Source organism: Saccoglossus kowalevskii, chromosome 6 (assembly GCF_978046115.1).
Source record: "Saccoglossus kowalevskii chromosome 6, keSacKowa6.1, whole genome shotgun sequence".
NCBI lineage: Eukaryota > Metazoa > Hemichordata > Enteropneusta > Harrimaniidae > Saccoglossus > Saccoglossus kowalevskii.
In genome coordinates this window covers 7,562,107-7,586,416 of record NC_140646.1, presented here as the reverse complement: position 1 = coordinate 7,586,416, position 24,310 = coordinate 7,562,107, and the positions used below count along the sequence as shown (strand labels likewise).

The following is a 24,310-nucleotide window of genomic DNA, read 5'->3' as shown; positions in this document are numbered from 1 at the left end:
TCCCGTGGAAGGGTATGAGCGTTTGCCTCCTGGCTGAATCTGGCTAGCGGACGTCGCCTTAGGGCATTGTGTTTTCTGTGCTTTGGGCACCCTCCATTTACCCTTGGCAGTGGCCAACTGGCTAGCAGATTATATCTGAACCATCTGGTTTGCTGCACTTCGAAGCTCCGAGACTGCACTTGCCATCTCCCCATCAACGAGGGTGGAAGATGTCCAGTCTGCATCACAGAGGTGGGGATGTACCCCCTGACCCAGTTCGCCGCAGAAAACACACATGTCTCGTTGCACAGTAGTAGCCAGTAGCCAGAGCCAGGTGACACTGGGGAATGTCGCATGTAGATGTGCGGTGGCCGACCAGTAAAAGTGTTGCCTGGTCTAGGAGGCTAGTGCGTTCTGCCTCCGAGGTCTTCGAGTCCTGGGCGCGCACAATAATGTGTTCTAGCAACTCTGCCCTCAGGGCGTGACGGATTGTCTCAGATTGAGCTGGCGAGAACGCTCATGGAACGTGGCCGTCCTCTTTACCTGGCTTGCCAAACCAAAATTCGTGGTACCGAGGTCTGGGGAAAGAGCCTTGGGATCCGGTCGGGGGCGTTTTGGTCTCATCCCACACTTTGGGGTCTGTTCCTGAAACCACACAGACCGGGTAGCGTTTGGTCTAGCGGAAACTGTTGCATAAGATTTACCCCACCCGGGGGCCTTAAGTGTTACCTCCTCCGCGGCTGACCAACGTCCGCCCATCAACACAGTCTCTGCGCCCCACTCAGCATTCAGCCAAGACTCAAGGGTAAATTCCTGAGTCCAGTACCACGCGACGAACCTTGGCTGGCTGGCTGGAAAGTAGGAGGGAGGTGCAACGTGTGTCCTGACCGAAAGCCCTGCCCCAAAATTGGAGGCATGGTTGCCAGCATCCCTGTTGCCATTCAGTGCCCGAGGTCCCAGAGGAGACTCAGTGCAACTAGCCTGAGCCTCGGCCTCACCCAAATCAGCGGGAGAGTCGCGGCTGGAAACGGGGAGTTCCCCAGAAGAGACATGTTTTGAATGCGAGCGATGCTTTTGTGTTTCTTCCTGCTTGCCTACCAAGGGGCTGCAGTGGAGACAGCTCGCTCCAACTGCATGTGTTCTACCCGGCCTGCCAGGGACACAATTTGCCCCGGCAGTCCTTCGACCAAAGCCCTCATCTTGGAGGCAAACCCGGCGCCGTGCGAGGATGGATCCACAAAGGAACCCGCAACAGGGCCCATAGGAGGAAAGACCTCCAGAGGCACAGCCTCGCTGTAGCCGGTAAAATAGGGTAAACCACTGCCTGAAACCACAGACTTTGAGGATGCCCTCCAATCAGTAGGGGGAGATTGAAAAATATCGGTACCTCCACCATTGGGCTAACTTCGCTAGCCAAGGTCTAAGTTTATTCGGCCAAGTCTCTAAAAAGACCTTGGCAGAACGACCATCAAATATGCATATTCTAACAGCGCACCTAGTTGTCAGTTGCGGCTAATCATTGTCCAATCAGTTTGCGTGTTACAAATATCCCTTTGGAGTTTCATTTTAAACAAAATGGCGGCGCCCATGAATCGTGATATTTGTGATGATAAAATTGCGAAAGTTTTCGGTGTTGGTGCCCTCAAGCCTCATCAGGTACAGGCAATGGACGCAGTTTTGTGTGGAAAGGATGTCTTCATAGCGACAAAAACAGGAAGTGGAATTTTGTTTTATAATTTGGTGCGTCCAAGCTGATTGGGCACCTTGTTTCTAGGCGCGCCCAATCAGATCTCACTGCTTAAGATATGCAATTAGCCTATGCGATCCCGCACGGTATTGTGTAGAGGCCATATAGGTCGAAGACACATGACCGTGCGATTCGGACGATGCCATCGGGCCTCCTACTCAACGTCTCAGTACACGAAGTACCGGTAGCCGAGCGTGAGGACCTTCCACTCATGCCAACACGCAACCGATTTTTACTGGACGCGTGAAAATACGAGCGACGCGGTCAGTCTCAGTGATTTTGCATGGCTCTGGAAAACAGCCCAGGCCTCAGAACTCCAGTGAAAAACACACCTTCAAGGCAAAAACCCTGAACCCTGCACGCAGTCATGGCAAAAATAGCATTTCTGATGCGGGTTCTATGCTGGTAAATTCTGATTATAACCACTGCACAGTCATCTCGAAAAACGAGGAGACAAAACCGACGGCGAGCCTCTGGTGCTGTCATTACATCTATCCATTTCTAAATACATTGATAAAGCATAAAATGAACACAACATGCATGAGGGAAGCGAAATACAGTTGGAAAAGATGACACAACAAAATGAGAAATGCTACACACAAAGGGGAAATCGACACAAGGGTAATAACCAGGAAAACTTATCCTACCAGCTACAATGTCGGTTAAGCCAAAAACCTGGACAGGAAAAAGCAGGCCTGTCAGGCAGAGCTGCTAAATTTTTATCCCCGTAGGTGCGGAGATAAAAATAGAAGTGATTATCTGGCTATGATGGTGCTGCCACATGGCCTCGGCCACATGGTTCGTGAAATAAGGGAAAAGAATCTTGGGGTCATGGGGCTTCCCCTGACCTAGATTCTATCTCTCCATCATTGGCAGAATCGCTGATTAATGCCTACAGTTCAAAATAGTCCTTTTGACTGACCGGAGTCTATAGTGGGTAATTGAACAGATTGAATCGTAATTTTTTTCATTGTGCTGTGCCAAATCATAGCTAGTTTTGGTGACAAGACAATGTATTATTGCAGTTAAAATCATGATACGTGATCAATCTTAATGTTTTCAAAATATATCAATAGTTATAGTTATATTTTCATTTTACAGTCACATTTGGGAAACTAAGTTCTAAATATCCCAGCCTTACCTCGGCAACACACTGGATTAATTTCTCCACTGAATCACCATTACTTCTCGCTGATTTATTGTTGAGATGCTTGAAGACCGCTGATAAAATTAGCTCAAAATTTAGTAAAAATGTTGCCAATGTGTCTCTATAAACGTAATCGGTTTCAAAAATTAATCTTTTTTTTTAATCACAGACGATAAACTGATCACAAAGGTTTATTCAATGAACAGCATTCCTGTATGCAAATGAATAGGACACACGAAGAATCTTCCTCGCATATAAAAATTTATAAATTATTGATTAATCTGATACCATGTTCACTCATTGGATATCCTTTATCTTTAATCCCTCATCTTGCATCTCATAAAATTGAGAAATGAGTTGCGTTGCCATTGATTTCCACAAAACTTTTACAATGATGAAACAGAAATGATCACAAAAAATATGCACATTTTAGTACAATATTTTTTACATACTATGATGACTATTTTTCATAACAATGACAATAAAAGAGACGATGCAAAACTGCGCATTTACAGTACCGGGTACATACAAAACTACACTAGACATGGAACATTACATAAAACACATAGATAACAGACATTACATCAAAATACTAGCACAATTTAGAACAAGTAGTCACAAACTAGCTATAGAAACAGGAAGGTACACAAAACCAAAAACACTGATAAAGGACAGATTATGCACCCACTGTAAAGAAATAAGAGGATGAATTACATCATTTACTAGAATGTAAACTGTACACAGAACACAGAGATGACATATATAATATCCTTAAAGAAATTAACATTGATTACTAAAACTTAAACAAAAAAGAACAATTTAAACTTGTACTACAGTCACCAAATACAAACCATCTTATCACTCTCTGCAAATATTTAGTTAAATCTAAACACTAATGTTATTTTGTCATGTTCTTTTATATTTTATACATATTCTGGTGCTGCATACAGGTATACTTACATATCACAGTATTTTAATATTTCTTATATTATTAATAATTGTCTGTAGTATTTTTGTCGTTCATCAATTTTTTAAAACAATTTTTACATTTCATGTACTTTTATTATTTACTTTATTAATCTGAAAACCTAAAAAGAAATGTTAACTCTTTCTTTCAGGTATTAATAAAGCATTATTCTATTCTATTCTACTATCAGAATTTACTGGGTAAAAATTATTTGGGTCTGTGGGAAAATGGTCAAACTCAAAAGCTTCATTATTATCTTTGTTGTTGTACGTTTTAAATTGTACAAAAACTCTCAATGCAAACTAATTTCGGCCATGATGTTTTTCTGCATGATTTGACTGCAACAACAGGACCTGACCTTGACAGGTCAAATCTGTTATTATTCAATCAAACAATTTTCTTAAAATTGACGAAGGCATTTTTCACACAATAGGAATAAATTATCAATGTTTAAATGCGTTGGCAATGACCTCTTGACCGTTTAATTTAGGATGTTTTAGAGATGGGCCCTTAGTCGAACATGACCCTGAGAAAAGGAAAATCCCCAAAAGTGCATGTGAGCACATAGTTGGGCATGGGTTCTAAGTCAGATGAGTACAGTATAATTTGTCCGTGTCTATGTAACACCCATAGTACTCTTTTGAAGAAAGTTTGAAGCAAGGCATCAATTTCCAAAAAAAATAACAAAACCTGCTTAAGTATCACACACATACATCTTAAAACTTTGTATAATAAAAAGGTAGGTATATTGACTCATCTCAATACAAAGATCACTTAATTATAAATACAAAGTGATATCACACAGATTGTCATGTAAAACTATAAACAGTTTAATTTTCGTTGCTGGAAATTGTTCACAGTGCCACAATATCTCACCATTTTCACTGACTTGTCTTTGACAAAATTAATGCTGTTTACAGTGCCCTCCAAGTAGGTAACATCATGTCCACTATAACAGCAAGCAATGCCAGTAGTACATCTGACCCACATCAACAATGCAACATGTAATTTTATAATACTTGTATATTAATATATACATGTAAGCAAAATATGGATATTCTAAGAAAACATTGCTAAGAACTGTATTTGAAGAACTTACATCTAGCTCTTGCTGACTGGTCTAATACTTGAGCAAGAATACTGTGTTTCATTTCTTCTTGTCTGAATAAAAATGGTGAAACTTGCATAATAACTTACATGTGATTTACATATAAACTTACACATGATTTACATATTTACAGATGATTTACATATTTACAAATGATTTACAAATTTACACATAATTTACATATTTACATGTGATTTACATATAAACTTACACATGATTTACATATTTACACATAATTCACATGTGATTTACATATTTACACATAATTTACATGTGATTTACATATAAACTTACACGTGATTTACATATTTACACATAATTTACATATGATTTACATATAAACTTACGCATGATTTACATATTTACACATGATTTACATATAAACTTACACGTGATTTACATATTTACACATAATTTACATATTTACATGTGATTTACATATAAACTTGCGCATGATTTACATGTGATTTACATATAAACTTACACATGATTTACATATAAACTTACACATGGTTTACATATTACATGTGATTTACATATGTACTTACATGTGATTTACATATAAACTTGCACATGATTTACATATTTACATGTGATATTTACATGAACTTACGCACAATTTACATTTTTACACATGATTTACATACATACTTACACATGATTTACATATAAACTTACACATTGTTTACATATTACATGTGATTTACATATGTACTTACATGTGATTTACATATAAACTTACACATTATTTACATACCAACTTACATGTCATTTACATATCAACAGAATGCCATGGCCTCTTCCAGACATTTGTGGAGTAGTTATTTTTATCACTGATGCGATGCTGTAGCTGTATTTTCACAAGTGAAAGATACACTCCAGAACAAGGCCATGGCGTTCTATCATAGTTTGCATTTCAATGAATTGTAACCTGATAATATGTTTGTATAGTTGAGTATCTTGTACCTAGCTTTACGTTCTTCTTGATCTTTCTGACTTGAGGGCCCTCCTTGACCCTGAAATATAATATTTGAGAATTATTCATAGTAAATTTGATGACAAGTAGATTAAACAAGTTATTGCATATTGTCTCCTACAAACAAGTGAAATTATTACCCACCCTATTTCATGCAATCAATTATTATTAATCGTAAATTTGATGACAAGCATATCATAATAATGCACACTGCCCATTATTGAAACGCTATCAAAAAATAACAAGGCAGTGCTGAAAATCAATCATGAACATACAAAGCAGATTGTGTCAATTATCAATATTAAATCTTTTTTTCACATTTGTATGAGTCAACAAACCCACCATTAATCTTCAAGGTTACCTATTTGCATATTGTTTTCTTGTAAATTTTAATCATAACTGAAATGCAAGTGTATATGATACCATTGCATATACATGTATATTAAATTTGTTGACATTTCTAGGTGTTATAATTAAAATAATCCTCAGACATGGATGTTTGCGCCCATCCCCATCCTTGTCCGTTTATCACACCATATTAAATAGAGGCATCAAACTATATAGAGGCATTACCATTTCAAGTTGCCTTGGCAAATTATTTACAAGCATTCTAAACATTAGACTAACCACATTCTTAGAGAGAAAAAACATACTTTCAAACAAGCAATTTGGATTCCGAAAAGATTGACGCACAACAGATAATATCTTCATTCTTAAAACAATAATTAACAAATATCTTTATCATAGTAGCTCTTTCAATAACAAAGAAAATATTAAAATACAAAAAAAAATAATAATAAAAATAAAAATAAAATATAGGCATGCTTTGTTGACTTAAAACAGGTCTTCGACAGTGTCTGGCATCAGGGGTTGTATATTAAATTGTTAAAACTTGGAATATCGGGCAAAATCTATAAAATTATCAAAAATATGTATAGTAAGGTAAAATATAAAGTTAAGAGCGAAGAAGGATTAACTGAACACTTCACTTCAAGGGTGGGAGTAAAACAGGGCTGTAACTTAAGCCCAACCCTATTCAATATTTTCATAAACGATTTACCTGATGTTCTTAATAAACCTAGATGTGACCCACCCAAACTGCAAAATACACCTGTTAACTGTATAATGTATGCTGGCGATCTTGTAATACTTTCTGAATCAAAAACAAGATTACAAACTTGCCTTGATAATTTATCGATATACACTAAAAAATGGCATCTAACTGTTAACACGGAAAAAACAAAAACTATGATCTTTAACAGATCAAGCAGACTTCTAGAGAATGATATTTTCTTCTTTGAAGGTTGTGAATTAATTACTGTAAAATCAACAATTACCTAGGATTAATAGTAATCACTAATGGGAAATTCAAGGAAAGCCTAAAAAGCATAAAAAGTAAAGCTTTAAAGGTCTTATTTTCCTTAAAGGGAAAAACAGGCAAAAATCTAAGTATACCACTGTCACTCTCTCTGTTTGATAAACTAATCAGACCAATTCTCACATATGGTAGTGATGTATGGGGAGATGAAATTACACTAAAATCACCAATTGAAGATGTACATATAAATTATCTTCGTTTTCTTTTGGGGACATCAAAAAACACCACAACAATGGGGTTATACGGTGAACTTGGACGTTACCCATTGGAGACTTTTATCGAAAAACAAATGATAAAATATTTTAATCATGTAAAGAACTCGTCAAACCCATTACAAAAACTAGTTTTCCAAGAAAATAAAGAAGTTAATAGTAAATGGTACACCAATATAGACTCCCTTTTGAATATCGGTAACATCAACCAGTCTAACCTGGTCGACAGCGATGAAATTCTAACAGCAAGGCAATTAGGACAAATTAACAAAAATATACAAACATCATTCATATCAACTTGGAAAAGTGAATTACATAATGACAATCGATCAAAACAAATTGAAAAAAATAAATTAAGAACATACAGAGAATTAAAAAACAATTTTGCTTTTGAAACCTACCTTGTTACCCTGCAAAATATTGAGATGCATGAAAATTTAACTAAATTCCGCCTCAGTGACCATAACTTGAAAATTGAGACTGGCAGACACAAAAGAATACTCCTTGCTAATAGATTATGCAACCTTTGTGATCAAAATGAAAAACCAAAACCGCAAATCTTAAAAATTTGTCACCAAAGACACAATTCATAGCCTTGCTAAACAACAGTGGTCTAACACTCCCTGTAGCAAGGTACCTAAAGAAGTGTTTTGAAATAAGACGGCAACCCCAGTGACAACCTTCTTTCACTATTTAAGTTTTGCATTTTGTTTTCTATCTATTGTAGTATCATAATTGTATACTTGTTATTATCTGTAATGTATTAGCTTAGTTTGTTTTATTTTATTTTATCTATTTACTTTTTTGTAACCTTTTATTCCTTCTTAAACTGTTGTAACCATTGCCAATCCCTCCGGGGAATGTGTAAGTGTTAATAAATTATTATTAAATATACAGCATTTAATTTCTTCACTCCACACTGGTCCACTTCCCAAGTATGCCGAACGATCATATACGAGTGTTTACGTGTGAATGTGAACAGAATCCTGACTGCTTGTTAGCTTATTTTCAACAAAAACAGATTTTCACCCCCTACGATATTTAGTGTGGAAATGAACATGTTTCAAGATGTTTTTTTTTATTTTGACAGTTGAATTCTTATCGGGTACCTGTTTTTTTTTTCATACCATAATAATCGAATATTTACTACATTCTTACCCCGAGCTGCTGCTGGAGTTCAGCCATGCGTTTCTCGCGAATTTTTTCGAGCTCTGCGTCGTCCATTTCGTCAAAATTAGAGGATTTAACAGTCACGTACGTACAATGTATAAACCTGAGTTACTGCACACTCTTAACTATGGCACCTTATTTACCTAATTCGAAGACTCATTTTCAATCACGTTTGATATTTCATGAACAATCATAATGAAAATACTAAAAATGGTTCTACATCAATGTAAAATGCTGATGATTTTTTGAATATTTTCAATTAATATTTCGAGAATATTAGACTAATTTATGTATTCTGCTTAACGGTTTGAATTGACAGCCTAGAAATGGGACAATAGTGAGAACAAAAATGGCGTCCGGGACGGTGGACGAAGTCTTGGAAACATTTATCGTCAATTTGCAAAATGTTATTGACCAAGTTAAAGGTTTGAATGATCAGAACTTATTTTAATCAATATCTGGGTTTATTTATGTCAGTACATTTTCTAGTGTTTTGTAACTGGTGTAAACGTCCACCATAATTTGTGACTTTCGTCTCGGGAATTTTTGTCATTTCAATATCTCTTCATTTACGTCTTCATGGTCTTATCGTGAATCATCGTTCTCTTTGCAGATGGCGAGTCAAGGGTAGACTCTTCCCCACCTGAATTTAATCTTGAGGAATTCTGGGAAAAGTTGGGTAAGTTGGTAGGAGTAAGTAGACTTCGATTCTAAAAGTAGGTTTCTTTATTTACGTCTCAAAGATCTTGTGTTCACAGTTACAGTTACACGTATTATTGCACAACACAATGTCACGACCAGTGAATGAGCTCGATCTATGATTCACAGTCAGTTCGCCCCAATGCACATTCGCCCCAGACCAGTTCGCCCCAAAGTCGGTTCGCCCCAAGTTTACTGGTGTTCGTTTTCGCGGTTATGCGTGCAAGGAAATGTGGTTTTGAAATATTTTAAAAATTATACTAAAGTAAAGCCACATCGAAGGACGCTGATCGCCGCGATTCATGATTGTAGCATATCGCCCGAACCCGTGCTGTGCCGTGTGCTATGATCGCAGACTCGTTTGACCTATACGACACTCTCCGACCCGATAGATTTTATAATTGGCGTTCACAGGTCAAAGCAGCCAGCAATCTTTCCGTTCAGGCTTCGATGAGATCCGTAAACTGGACGAGCTTTGAATAGTTTATCGAAAGGTCGAATCGATCTTCAACGAACCGTTTCTCAAACATCGCCATCTTGGATTATTCTATTGAGCAATAGGGGTTGTGTCGGCTTGGCGAGTATATTATATCTGAAACCAGTGAGCTTCATGATGTTCCTATCAAACAGTGCTTTTACGTTCATTTATTATGTTTTCTTTCTTGCAGGTGACGTGTATGTACAATAATATCGTAACACGTAAACCAGAATCAATCATTGAGTTGTTGCGTGTCTTGGTTTTGTGTGTGTGGTGGGGTGTTTTTTTGTTTTGTTTTTTGGGTGTGGGGGGGGGGGGGAACAACAACCGGATTGCTAACTTTATTGGTTGTTCGAAAGTACGAGAATACATAACATCGAAGTTCTTAAGTGTACGATAATGTAACGATTATAAAATACATAACATCGAAGTTCTTACAATAACGAACAGGTAACGACAATAAAATACATAACATCGAAGTTCTTTAAATTTACGATAATGTAACGATTATAAAATACATAACATCGAAGTTCTTTAAATTAACGAACAGGTAACGACTATAAAATACATAACATCGAAGTTCTTAAATGTACGATAATGTAACGATTATAAAATACATAACATCGAAGTTCTTAAAATAACGAACAGGTAACGACTATAAAATACATAACATCGAAGTTCTTTAAATTGTGCAGTACTGTTCGGTATCGTATACAAATGTTTGCTAAACAGTGGTAATAGAATCGAAATAGAATTTGAGATTAACAATGAATCTTGATTATCGAAATAGAATCTTAGTCTGTCGATCAGCGGTTGACAATACAAAATATAATTGAAAATGGAAATAGAATTTGCTGTCGATGGATAGGATAACGTGCTGGGTACAATAGTATGACTATGGGTGGGTCACAATATCGTGGTAGGTAAATATCGTCTAGTCAGAGCGTAGCTGCTGAGAGAGGTATGCCGTATGTTCACTTGATGATAAATCAATCAGAGTGGTTGCAGTACCATAGAAATTGTTAGACTTTATACCCTTCAAATCACACTGATTGGATATTTGGATTATATATTGGAAATTGCAAATTTGCATATTTAATATGCGCTAACCACTCACTTTAAATGCCTTATACTTAACACTTACCTAATAGATACTGGAGGTGTTGATACAAAACAATAGATCGATGAGCGGCGTGCGTCTTATCTAATGGGTGATTGTGCAAGCTGTCAGATCGATTAACGGGCGGCCCTTCTCATGTACTCATACAAAGCCGATCATGGGCGGTACGAGTCATGTACCGTTAATGGTCTAATAGTGGGTGTGGTCAATTGTTTCGCGATATACTAGGTATGCGCACAAACTGCAGAGTAATGTTTATTTTTGAGAATCAAATATGATTTTCAACATTTCCCCTGGACTTGAATAACGGTGTACGTCACAAAATGAATGTAAAACACATATACAATGGACTACAAATAAATTGGTTGTTGCTGTACCACAACTTCATGTCACAAAGCTCCACGTTACTGGGTCTTCTAGACGCCCAGTTTAATAGGTGTTATTCGGTACTGAAAAGGTGTCGCGGTCACACCTTTTTGATGGTGTGTGCATGGTGTACTACTATCACGCAATGTAGAGCCAACAATGGCAGAGAACAAACACACAGAATACTACTACGTTTTATTTTTTCAAAATGAATACTGTGTTCTTGCATTCATAAACCATTGATAACAATTCTTCACTTCTGAAAACTAAACAAATATAATACGTGTACAATGCTAATATAACTACGTTGTATATATAATTATAACAAGTCTCGTGATCCCTTTAGCGTGACCACAGTCCTTGTGACACACACCACCCCCTTTTGAATGGAACGTTCAAGATGGCGGCACCGTATTTTTAATCCGTGCGTTAAAACTGGAACGCCGAAACCACACAACACCGATTGATTGGTTGGTTCATTCATGTTTGTAAGGCAAGCCAGGGGAGATAAGTCAATCGAAAAAGGGGCAAAAAATCGCTATCACAGCGCATGGCAAAAAAAAAGGCAAAGTATCGCTATCACGACGCATATGGCACGACACCGGTTCGACTCTTCGGGCGATATGCTACAATCGCGGCGATCAGCCTCCTTCGATGTGGTTTTTACTTAAGTATAATTTTTAAAATATTTCAAAACCACATTTCCTTGCACGCATAACCGCGAAAACGAACATCAGTAAACTTGGGGCGAACCGACTTTGGGGCGAACTGACTTTGGGGCGAACTGGTCTGGGGCGAATGTGCATTGGGGCGAACTGACTGACCACCCGATCTATACATGGAAGCACAGTCCCTCTATCCCCGGTCTGGAAACAGTCATTGTATTAGGTGTGAATTGGCCTCCTTCCCTGGCAAAGGCGCATTGCAGGCATGGGCAAAGCATTGTCACGCAGCCGGCCACTATTTTTGACATCGTCAGTGTTGTGTATTTTTTTTACAACTTAGTTGTTTAGTCCAGAATTCGTGCTTTTTCACATAATTTTTTAATCAGGATATCTGTATAAGGTCATATTTTAGCGAGTAGTTCTTTAATTTATCTATTTTACCAGCAGCGACACATTTTCGCAACAAATTTTCATACCTTTACCCAGATATTTGCCGTTTTTGATTTTGGGGTGATTGAAATGAACTCTATTTTATTAGTCCCTGTTCGGACGAAGTCCGAAAATGGGGACTTATAATTCGGTCTCCGTGCGTCCGTCCAGAGTCATATCTCAGAATCCCTTGGGCCGATTCCGTTCATTCTTTGCATGTGCCTAGTACTTTATGTGGGACGTATGCACATGCAGTGGTTTAGGTATTCGATTCAAAATGGCCTACTGGTAGCCATCGTGTTTTTTGAAAATGTTGTATTTTGGACATGCTTTGTCAGTTGTCATTCAAATTTAGTACATAGATCATACATGTTAGGATACATGTTCCCGACCATCTGTGAGTTCCTGAGTCTGTCCGTCCGACCGTGTGTCCGTGCGTCAGTCTGTCTATGCGTCAGTCTGTCCAGAGTCATATTTCAGAATCCTGTGGACCGATTCCGTTCATTCTTTGCATGTGCCTAGTACCTTATGTGGAACATATGCACATGCAGTGGTTTTGTGATTCGATTCAAAATGGCCTACTGGCAGCCGTCTTGTTTTTTTTGAAAATGTTGTATTTTGGACATGCTTTGTCAGTTGTCATTCAAACTTGGTACATGGATTATACATGTTAGGATACATGTCCATGACGATTTATTTCGCAATTTGATCAAAGATGGTCGACTGGCAGGCATCTTGTTGTTTTTTTTATGCGGTATCTTTCACGTACTCTGTCAGTTTTCATTCAAATTTGGCACATACATGTACTTTATACATGTTAGGATACATGTCCATGACAATTTGTTTCAAAATCTGGTCAAGGATGGCCGATTGACAGCCATCTGACTTTTTGGAATTACTACTTTATTTCCACAATTTATGTACCATTTTTATTCATATTTGGCACATACATCATACATATCAGTGTGTTTCATAATCAAATCAAAGATGGCCGAATAACGGCTGTTTTTATTTTTGGCCATATGACTACTACACGGAATACGTGTTTTGATGTAAATAAACAATCTGTTGTATACGCCACTTTGAACTCAAGTTTCAAGGACACGCTCGCGACAACCCCTCTGCTTTAATATGATGAGCACAAAGAGAACTTTCAAAAATTTAATGGGGACTGTGTCATTTTCAATGACTTGTTTACTATACTTCTCGGCGCGAAACCAATATTTGTCTTCGATTTTGACATTTTATGATCGAAACATATCATTAAAAATTGGTGGGCTGATTTGTTATTTGTCATACCGCATTTTATTAATGTTAAATTGAGCGACTTTTATGGGTGCTTTTTAGAACGTAAATGCAAATGGCAACGTTTTGAAATGACAATGTACTCAATTCTGTGCTAATAAAAAAAATCATTTATATACAAACATTGAAGCATTGTTATATACTTTTGCATAGAATAAAGTCATTAGTTGTTGTATAGTTGACTTGAACTGTTATGAACCCCCCCAAGAATCAGAAATATCACAGTTTTTTTGATCGACTACGTTAACATGAACGACGCCATTTTGACAAGATTTGTTTAGCGATGTCAGCATGTTGGCACGCAAAGTTTTTTCCCTATTAAAATGAGAAAATGAACATAATTCCCGATATTAATCTTTGCATTGCAGGAACTGGATGTTTATGAGTTGGTAGGTTGGTTGTGATGCGTATCAGGGTTCAAAAAACCCAAATTTCATAGTGATAATTTTGTTTACATGTTTGTTTACGTTGTGGTTGCCCGAATTTGAAGACAAAGTGAAGTCATACAATGAGGTATCGCTTTGCATGACGGTAGATTTTCCGATTTTAATGAATATTTTGATGGTATTGTAATCTGTCTGACTCCCTCGGCCCGGGTGTGAACGGTTTGTTTACCCGCACTGCGGTTTGAGACAAAAGAACGCTAGTAATTTCCAGACCAGGGATAGACGGACTGTGATGGAAGGTACTAATGGAAGGAGCCACAACGCCTCTCAGGTGGCCACTTAAGCTTCTTTACAGGCTTATTTTCTTTTGTTTCAACCGAAGTTAATCCTGATGAGGATAGTTTACACAAGTAACGAGTTAGCGGAATATGACATAGCCTTGCCAATTTTTAAATGTGACCATAAAATGTATGGGCTTTACAAACTATGGTCATCACACATGCGTACTCGGTTTGTTTAGGTGTGAAAGGTCAAAATACGTATTTCACAGTCGGAGAATCAACAGATGAACGTTTGACTTCACGTATTTCACATGTATTAATTATTAGCAACTGTAACAAGAACAAGATTTTGAGTGTCTGCAACAAAAATTCCTAAGGACTCCTAAAAAATATTATTACAGAGAAAGTGTCTAGACATGCCCTTCTTTTGATACTATCTTTTCTGGTGGTGTTTGCCGATGCCCGGTTGTCGAAAATTGCAATAGTTTCGGGCGTCAAACCCAAGCAATGACAATGGTACCATTGAATAATACAATGGTTATTGTCACAGGAAATTATTGATTAAGTCTCATCACCATTACAAATACAAAAAGATTAACGATAGTTCATCAGTTCTTCTTCAATCGATGTTATATCTGCCAATTTTTCATTAAAGTTCGCCAAAATCTCCGAAAACAACAGCATTCAAACTAGACGCCATTTTCAGTATTGTACATGCTAGGTTCGTCTATTGCTTCCGAACATGCCCCGAATATTACCGAATGCTCAAGATTAGCGTAACCCATTGTACGAAGGTGTTAAGAGCTAATGAGAACCAAACATTGACAAACGGCGGTGGTTTCAATGTTTCGCGATGTAAAATAAAATATACATAATAATAATAATACTTGTTTAATTATTTGGGTCAATGTTTGTCCTGTCTTGGCTGATTGTGTTGAATGCTGGACATCTGGACCGACGCCCGTCCTAAACTCAGTATGGAGAAACTAACGGGGATCGCATATTCCAAATAAATTATTGAGACATATACATTACAAACGAAAAAACATTATTAACGAAAGACGAAATTTTTCTAGATATTTACAAACATACTGTCATGACAAACATATGTAAAATTATCAAATACACAAAGAGGTGTAATATTATGACAGAACCCCACACCCTGCCCGTGGCTTTCGTTGCGTATGAAAGTTATTTTCACGAGTGATGCAGTGTATCCTGCGGCCGTACTTTCAGGAGCTTCGCTCGTGAAAGTACAGCAGAATACACCGCATCTCGAGTGAAAATAACTTCCATACGCAACGAAAGTCACCGGCAGGGTGTGGGGTTCTGTTATTATTACATATGTTCCATGTTTGATCATTTCATATCAAAGAAAGAACGTGCAACAAACCGGCATGGAATTTAGGTCGAATACCCCATTGCGCATTGCTCAAATACTGAGTATAGTGTTACACCCAAGCAACGCGTGTCAGTGTAGAAGGTGCACGGAGAACGGGTGCCACTGTTTGTTTGAAATTAAAATAATCAGACGTCTAATCTGAGTCACTGTCCGAATGAATAACTGGACGACTATGATATATAGCTTATGTTGAAGTTAAAAGTTCCTCCACAGAATTGTGCACTGGTAAACATGCTGTGCAACTGCGGTACTCCACTGACGAGGTGACTTTCGTCGATAGCGGCCGTCGCTGAGCTGCACACTACAACTCCGTGTGTGATATTGCTTGCTAGTCGTGGATTGACCGAGTGTTGGTTACCGGTTAAAATGTTGCTCATTTGGCATTGGTAATCTTTATTTGGAACTGAGTAACGCCGCAACGTCACCAGCAGAAACCTCCTAGTATCTCGATGTTGATGATTGCTCAATAGTACATGTGTAATCGCTGATTTTACGGCAGGTGGATCTTCCGAGAGCCGTTCAAGGTTTATAAAACTCAGTTTCAAGGTGGTCAATATACATTAAGTTCTCCCAATCGTAGTATTCCATGAGATGTACACCTAACATGCCAAAAACGTTGCTGAACGATTTGAATCTTACAAAAATAGCAGACGAAAATGTGTTTACAAAATAAAAATAGTTCGGTAGCCAATGGAAATACCATGTTCATTTGCATATCGACCGTGAAAATACCGAAAACATTATTGCATGGGTGATATGCAAATTAGTTTTTGTCAAAATAAGCGACTGCCAAAGAGAACCGTTACTGTTGTTCAAATTTCATTCCACTCGGCAAGTATATTCATGTACCCCAAGAGAAAAATATCGCACTTCTTAAATATTGTTTATTTCTGCTATGTTTCGAAAAATGGTACTCCTAAAGGGACTACTTTGTTTGCTTTCAAACTCATTTGCATATGAGGTGTGGAAATACCGATTTTGATTTCATGGACGAATCTAAATAAACCGCAGTACATATGTAATAATAGGTTTTATTTTAGGCTTTAAATCTTTTTTTCACTCAGTCCATGCATGAAACTGCCATTTTGCTTTGTGGTCGTTTAGCTTGCCTTCGCCTTGGAGAAAAAGAACACTAATTATACAAATCGTAAACAATCAGGAAAGAAACTGCAGACAACCATTTATTATTATTGAATTTTTAATTTCTGGGTTTGCGCAGTCTACAATAAAGCGGAAATTGTCCAGTTGAATTCAACAAGCGGTTCCAAAAGCATAAAAGAAAAAAGCGACTGGAAAGCTGAAGCAAGCGGGAGGTTGGGCGAAATGAATACTGTACTATGGATGCTCAAATGAACTTAAAAAACATGAGAAACGCCAACAATCTTTGAAAATATAAACCGCACACTGCAGTACTCAATGTATTGACTATGGCTGACCCTCAAATGAACGTAGCCTAAAACGTCACAGAAATGCCCGGATGTAGTATGTTAGTATGTTAATTCGTAGCTATTGTTCGTTGTTTCTTTTCTCCATGAAAAGCCTCCATGGGCTAATTCAGGACATGTTTAAAAGTCACCTACAACCACAAGAATGATAGAAAAAAATTAACATGGATACAATGCTGTTGGAAATAGTTATTAAGATCTATACAGCCCACAATTTTTGCCACTTTGACACAACTTTAACATTAATAAAATGCAGTGTGACAAATAACACCAATTTTTAATTATATGTTTCGATCATAAAATGTCAAAATCAAAGACAAATATTGGTTTCACGCAGAAAAGAAGGGTAAATAATATTGAGTTCAATTACCCCAAAAGTCAAACACGAAGTGTTCTCCACAATCCAAAATAGCTGGTGGGCAGTCTAATTAGCATAAATTTGCATATTAATTTGCATATCATTTACCTACAACATTCTAGCATTTATGTCATGAACTGCAATACACACTAAGTTATTTACTATTCTTTTTTTAATTAATTGAAACATGTTACAATCAATATTTACGAAATGTAAAGTTTGAAAAATCGGTGATTTATACGTTCTTAAATTATTCTACGTTCATAAAATTCAATTTGAGTAATAAAGAACAAGTACAAAACATAATTGAGTTATAATATGGAAAATATACGAGGTGATTTGTCTCCAAAGTCAAAACGAAAGATTTGTCAAAATAAAACCCATAACATTTGTATTTGTGGCATCAGTACTCACCCATGTCGACGGACAGTACGATACATTTTCAAATGCTAGCAAACGGCAAAATAAAAGAATCTGCTCGAATCGATAAATTGAAAAAAGGTACGTGGGAAAGATAACTAAAATGTGTATTGAATTACAAATACTCGCGGTAAACTAATCCGGCAGCCATATTTGATGTTTTTTACCGCTTTCCGAATTCAGTACACGAACACCGAGGATGCGCTATTTCCCTATGCAACTTAGATACTAAATCGTTACAGTGCCAATAGCGGTGGGTGGCCAACGGTCGCTGAATGGGGTAGGCCAAAAGATCATCAGTTTGCCTTCTTCATGCTGTTTTCACGATGAAAATCGAGTGAACGTTGTAAATACGGCTAGAATTTTTTTTTAGTTTACTTGCAATCTGCTAACATATTTGTTTATTTCCTGTGCATATACATTTCGTTCGTATTTACTTTTTTCTTTCGTGATCGGAAGACTATTATTAAAAATACAGCTGTAAATAGAAACCACTGTAGTTGCGTATTGTGAGCAATAAATGGCAACAATGTCGGGCGACGATGAATTCAGGCGATTGACACATTACCATGAATACACTTGTTAACTGCTTGCAGACTTCCAGTGGTCATTGTTTAATAATAATAATAATAACCTTATTGCATCCTTAGAAATGTTTCTATCAGTTAATAGCAATAAAGATTAGTTGTGATAACTACTACTACAAAAAGAAAGTTAGTTGTTAATGGGATAAAGCAAGTGTTACAAATCAAATGTCATTTTCATTTCTTGATTGAAATGTGTTATGAATATAGTTGCCAATCTTTTTTATTATTACATCATCTTTTGAAGTCATCAAGAAATTAAAATTTCTGGAGATCATCCTGTGTTTCTTGTGGAAATATAATGTCTTGTATGATTTGTTGGCGTATTACTTTATATTCTGAGCATATAACAAAGTGCAGTTCATCTTCTATTTCATTCTGTGTACATTGTTTGCAAATTCTATTTTCAGTAGGTATTTTTGGTTGCATATGCCTCCCTTTTTCTATTGCTAAATTGTGATTACTAGTTCGAAATTTTGTCATTGAAATTCTTTGCTTCAAATTCAGCACATCCAAGTATTTTTCAAAATTATAAGAGTCTTTGAATTTTTCATAAGTTCTCAGCTTTGTTTTTTCAGTTATATTTTTTCTCCAGAAATTTATGTATTTTTGTTTGACAACTTTGATAATTTGCTGTATATGTTTTGTTAACCAATCATTCTGTTGTTCTCGTAAAAAGTTCATGTTGTTCATCATTTTTTGTATTGAAGAGTACCATTGTAAATTGGATTTCTTTTGTTCAAGGTATGCCTGTATTGTGATATTATTGTCTGGTAATTTACTGATATGAGTCCAGTATTTTATTAAATTGATCTGAATATCTACTAAGAGTGGGAATTCTCCTACTTCGGCTCTGCATGCAATGTTTGCCACAAATTTGTTCAGTCCTAGTAGTTGTTTGTAAAAATTCAATTGTGTTTTTTCTGTTATTGTTTTGTCCCATTTGTTGTAATCTTGAATTTCATGACCCCAGATTTCAGATCCATACAATAATATTGGTTGAATACACCTTTTAAAAAGATGGATGAAAGTTCTACAATTTGTTTCTGGTGGTAGGAACTGTTTCAATGCATACATTGCTTGGGCTGCTTTATCTGCCACATTTTGTTTGGCTTCAGTGTAGCAGCCATTTGACTTTATATTTATACCCAGGTAGTTGTACATATCTATACAGGTAATATTTTGTTCATTATAATAGAATTTTTCTGTCTTTTTCAGTGTTCCTCGTCTGAAAATAACAACTTTTGTTTTTGTCAAATTTACCTGAAGTTTCCATTTATGACAATAAACTTCTAAACTATTTAGTGGATTTTGTAGACCGTTTTTTGTTTCAGATATTAACACTAAATCATCTGCATAGAGTAGGGAACTAATTTTACAGTTATTCAATGTAATCGAATCTAATGATTCATCTTCTAGTGAATTATTTAAGTCATTAACAAACAAATTAAAAAGCATTGGGCTAATGACACAACCCTGCCTAACACCCTTGGTCGTTTCAAATATGGGTGTAATTTTATTTTTGAAACGAATGCATGATTTTGTATTTAGATACATATTTTTAATGATTTTATAGATTTTACCATTTATACCATTATTAAGTAATTTATAGAAAAGCCCCTGTCTCCAGATTTTATCGAATGCTTTTCGAAAGTCTATGAAACACGAGTACAATTTTCCCTTTGATTTCAAGTATTTGTTGACAATAGTTTTCAATACAAATATCTGATCTGTAGTACGATATCCCTTACAGAATCCTGCCTGGTTATTGTTTATAATGTTATTATCTTCAGTATATTGACTAATTCTAGTGTTAATTATACTACAAAAGGTTTTACCTACACAACTAGAAACAGCTATTCCTCTATAATTTTCTGGATCAGTTTTGTCTCCTTTTTTGAAGATATGAGAGATAATACTAATGTTCTAAAGAGTCCAGGATTATATTAAATAATTTACGTAGTGGCTGAATGAGGAAGTCTGAACTGTATTTAAGTAATTCTGGGCAATAACCATCATATTCTGATGATTTTTTACTCTTTAGTTTTTTATTGGCTAGTCTAATTTCTTTTTCAGATATAACATAATTAACATTATTTAAATTATAATTGTTAAAATGTTCTTTTACTTCCATAGCTGAGATGTTAGAGATAATCTGTTTTTGAAAAAGAGTATTATTATTATGAGTAGCATTATTATTTAATTGTTCATAGAATTCTTTCTATTTTCCTGGTGAAATTGGATTAGATTGATAATTTCTTGAGCCTTTTAGTTCATTGATTATTTTCCAAAATTGTTGGGGATTATTTTCTTTTATGTAAGTTAATTTATTAACAATTTTATTTTGTTCTTTTTGTTTTGATCTAATTAACTTTTTGTTTTTCTTTTTCTTGGTAAAGAACACATTTTGTAAGTTAGCATCCAATGAATATTTGCTGATTATACGTGCAGTATTACGCAGATCTGTTTTAAGAATATTACATTCTTTGTCAAACCATTTTTTCTTTGATTTACGTTTAGTATTTCCACCATTACTCTTTCGTTTATGTTTAAAAATCTGACTGGCTGCATTATTAATAATTAAATTAAAATCTTCTACAGCAGTATTAATTCCTTTCTTATCTATTCTATAAATTTTATCAATAAATGACTTTACAATAGCTTGAACCTTCTCAGATGCTAGATTATCCTGGTAATCGAAGACTGACAATCTATCCCAAACCCAACTCTTTGGTAAATTATTTAAATTAAGTACTCGTGTTATTTATCGGTATATCAAGTGCATTCTGATCTAATCATAGTAAGCGCGATATCTGGCAGTGGTCTGATGTACATGTAAAATCATGAACTTTAAAATATTCAATGCTGTCAAATATGTTTAGTGAGGTTATGGCATAATCAACAGTGCTTATTCCATTGTAATGGTAGCATGTAAAATTGCCACTGGAATCTCTGGGCATATTGTTAGTCCCCGTTCAGGCGCAGCCTGAAAAGGGGACTAATAATTCAGGTTATGTCCATAATTCCGTCTCCAACATTTTCTCAGAAATTCTACAGCAGATATCAGTGAAACTTGGCAGGTTGATGAACATGTCCCCTCCGAGTATGCACGTAATTTTTTTTCCAGATCTGAAAATCCCAAGTGGGTCTTTTTCACGATTTTATCAAAAATTGCCTCTCCCGGCAACATTGACAAAACGTCTGTGCATGCTCAGAATAAATTAATTACTGTAAAATACTTTATTTTTGCTTGCAACATTTTTTTGCTATTTTCGCTGAAGGAATGTTTCAGTTAAAATAAAATCCAGCGAATATACCCTTTTCTTATATTTTACAGTCAACTTGTCAGAAATCAATGAAAATAAATTCAATACAAAACACCCAGAAAAAGTCTTTTCAGCGAATGATAATTCCAGCTGAAATAAAATATTTTACAGTAGATTAGATCTGTGAGTAAGGCTGCTGTTATTACGGCACGTGATTTCTCCATTGCGTGCAATTTATTATAGTACTGTTTATACATGTATTCTGTTTGGCTCAGTGGTCTCATTCACTCGTTACTAGAAGAACTAGTAACTTTATTTGATTTCAAGAACTTTAAGAAGGCGGCATAAGAGACGTGTTTGCAAAGGTAAGTTTTCCAGTTTATTGGGGTACGATTGGTGTACATTTCGTGACGTACGGACGTGAATATTATGATGATTGCCAGCTTTATATTCTTGTGAAAAACCAAAAAACGCAAACAATTGTCTCTAATCTACGAAACTAGTTTGTGAATTGTATACCCTGTCAAATTATTGTACACGAACGATTAATTCACGAGGACATAGTTTTCAAGTACCGGTAAATCGTTTTCCGGTCTTTTGCTTGTGTAGCGATTTCCGAAATATTCACAACTCGGGCGGGGGGGAGGGGGGGGAGGGGAAGAATTTCCCTGTGTCGATCAATTTATTCATTATATAATAGCAGGTTGCCTATGATTATATTCGTATTTTTTATGTTGTGAGCATTGAACTGTTAGTTGCAATGAAGATTTTGGCGATCTTGTGCGATTCAACATGGCGGATGTACAGTGACAATACGTGTATGGACGGTCGGTCGAGCGGTCTGTGAACGGACCGTGAAATCGCCCGTTTTTTCGGCAGTTTTTTTTTTTTAATGTTTTGGATATTTCATTCACTCCTGATGCCTAAAAGAGTCTAATTTATATTTTACTGTAGTCATTGACACCTATTCAAGAGTATCATGTTTATTGTGAATAGCGTGAATGGGTAAGCTTCGTTTCGACAATGGGCTGTTATTTCTGTGAACAATGTTAAATTATTCTTTGAATGCTCAGTTTATTTTTTGAAAACAACTAATTTTTCGATTTAAAAAAAATCATGCCGTTTTCCCCGTCAAAATCAAAGCATAAAGATCTTGCTAAACATCGGTGAATCCCCTGTTGCGTTCACCACGAGGTCACTGAGCCGTCATTAACATATTTAAATGACCACGTGTACTGAAATAACATGGCGGATATCGCATCGCATCGCATTTACATTCGACCGAAATCATTCGTTTACAATGAAACTAAGTTGAATATTACTTCCAATTCATAAAAATTCAACGAATTATTTTTTTGTGCGTATTATAATCATTACTGAATAATAATAAACAATTGCAATACTTCGAAAACAAGTAAGTTATTCACTTGCGAAACACAGAATGACCAGATTGTGCTACCATGATCATTTGCTACCGGTACTAACAACTAAGCAATGTATTCGTGTTTGTATTTATTCGAAACTTCTTTTAGAAAATACTTTATTTTTCGTAAACTTTACTGAATTTTTGGGGGGATTCAATTCCAACATTTCGCGATGCCAAACCAAAGGCCTTTCACTCTTTGAGTGTGACACCTAAACCAGAAGTTTTATGGTGTATAAACTGGCACTAAATGAAAAAGCCGTTGAACCTTATTCAAATTTATAAGTACATGTTATTATGTATTTAATTATGAAAACTGACTAAATTAAATGTGATCTTATTTTTAATTTGAACAGAATTATGATTTATATCGGTAATGACGTTTTCATCCAATATTAATAGTGCAATTGTTAAAATGCCTACCTACACATTTATTGTTTTTGTTTCTGTTGCCCTGAAATAGACATTTGTAAAAAAAAAAATTTTAAAATCATGCTTGATTCAAATTCGAAAAAAAAAGATGTAGCCATGTAGCCCCTTCCTGTTATCTGTTTCCATCTTCTTCCAGAGTAAAACTGGTGAAGCCATGTAATTGCCATACAATCATAAACTGTGGGAAAACTTATATGTTATTGAAAATCTTTATTTTGTTGTCTGTGAATTAATATAATATTTGAAATGGTGTAATGGTGCAAAATATTCTCAAGCAATTGGTTTTCTGGTGGCACTACACTGTGCATTTATGCATGATCTCAGCTTACTAAGTGATGATGGTGGTTGAAATGGAAAACTGAATACAAAAATCCAGTAACATCTCAAACGAATTTCCGTCTGCTGTGAATGCATGTTTCGTTACATCAAATAAATAACCCAATTTTATTGAATGTATCCAAAAACATGGTACCAATGATCTGAAATTTCAGGAGTGCTCGCTGAAGGTTTATCAATCTTGCTTATTGTCTTGTTCTTTACCAATCCTGCATTTCAGTTACGAGAATT

At 36.0% G+C, this 24,310-nt stretch overlaps 2 protein-coding genes across 3 annotated transcripts in view; one reads left to right on the top strand and one right to left on the bottom strand.

Annotated features, from left to right (window-relative positions):
- The window catches only part of LOC100367201 (programmed cell death protein 5-like), a 30,625-nt gene extending 21,796 nt beyond the window's left edge, over positions 1–8,829 (bottom strand). Inside the window, exons 1-3 of the mRNA XM_002732589.4 lie at positions 8,673–8,829; positions 5,915–5,964; positions 4,940–5,001 (exon numbers count right to left, since the gene is read on the bottom strand). Of these exons, the coding sequence (XP_002732635.1) occupies positions 4,940–5,001; positions 5,915–5,964; positions 8,673–8,738 (178 nt within the window). The 5' untranslated portion in view covers positions 8,739–8,829. The remainder of the gene's footprint in view (positions 1–4,939; positions 5,002–5,914; positions 5,965–8,672) is intronic.
- Positions 8,830–9,022: 193 nt separating this feature from the next.
- Positions 9,023–24,310, top strand: part of LOC100378861 (cyclin-D1-binding protein 1 homolog) — a 34,017-nt gene continuing 18,729 nt past the window's right edge. For both annotated transcript variants that reach the window (XR_014929767.1, XM_085500731.1), the window contains exons 1-2: positions 9,023–9,109; positions 9,298–9,363. Coding sequence is in view for 1 of the 2 variants with exons in the window: in XM_085500731.1 (XP_085356857.1) it covers positions 9,034–9,109; positions 9,298–9,363 (142 nt within the window). In the remaining variant the exon portion in view is untranslated. The remainder of the gene's footprint in view (positions 9,110–9,297; positions 9,364–24,310) is intronic.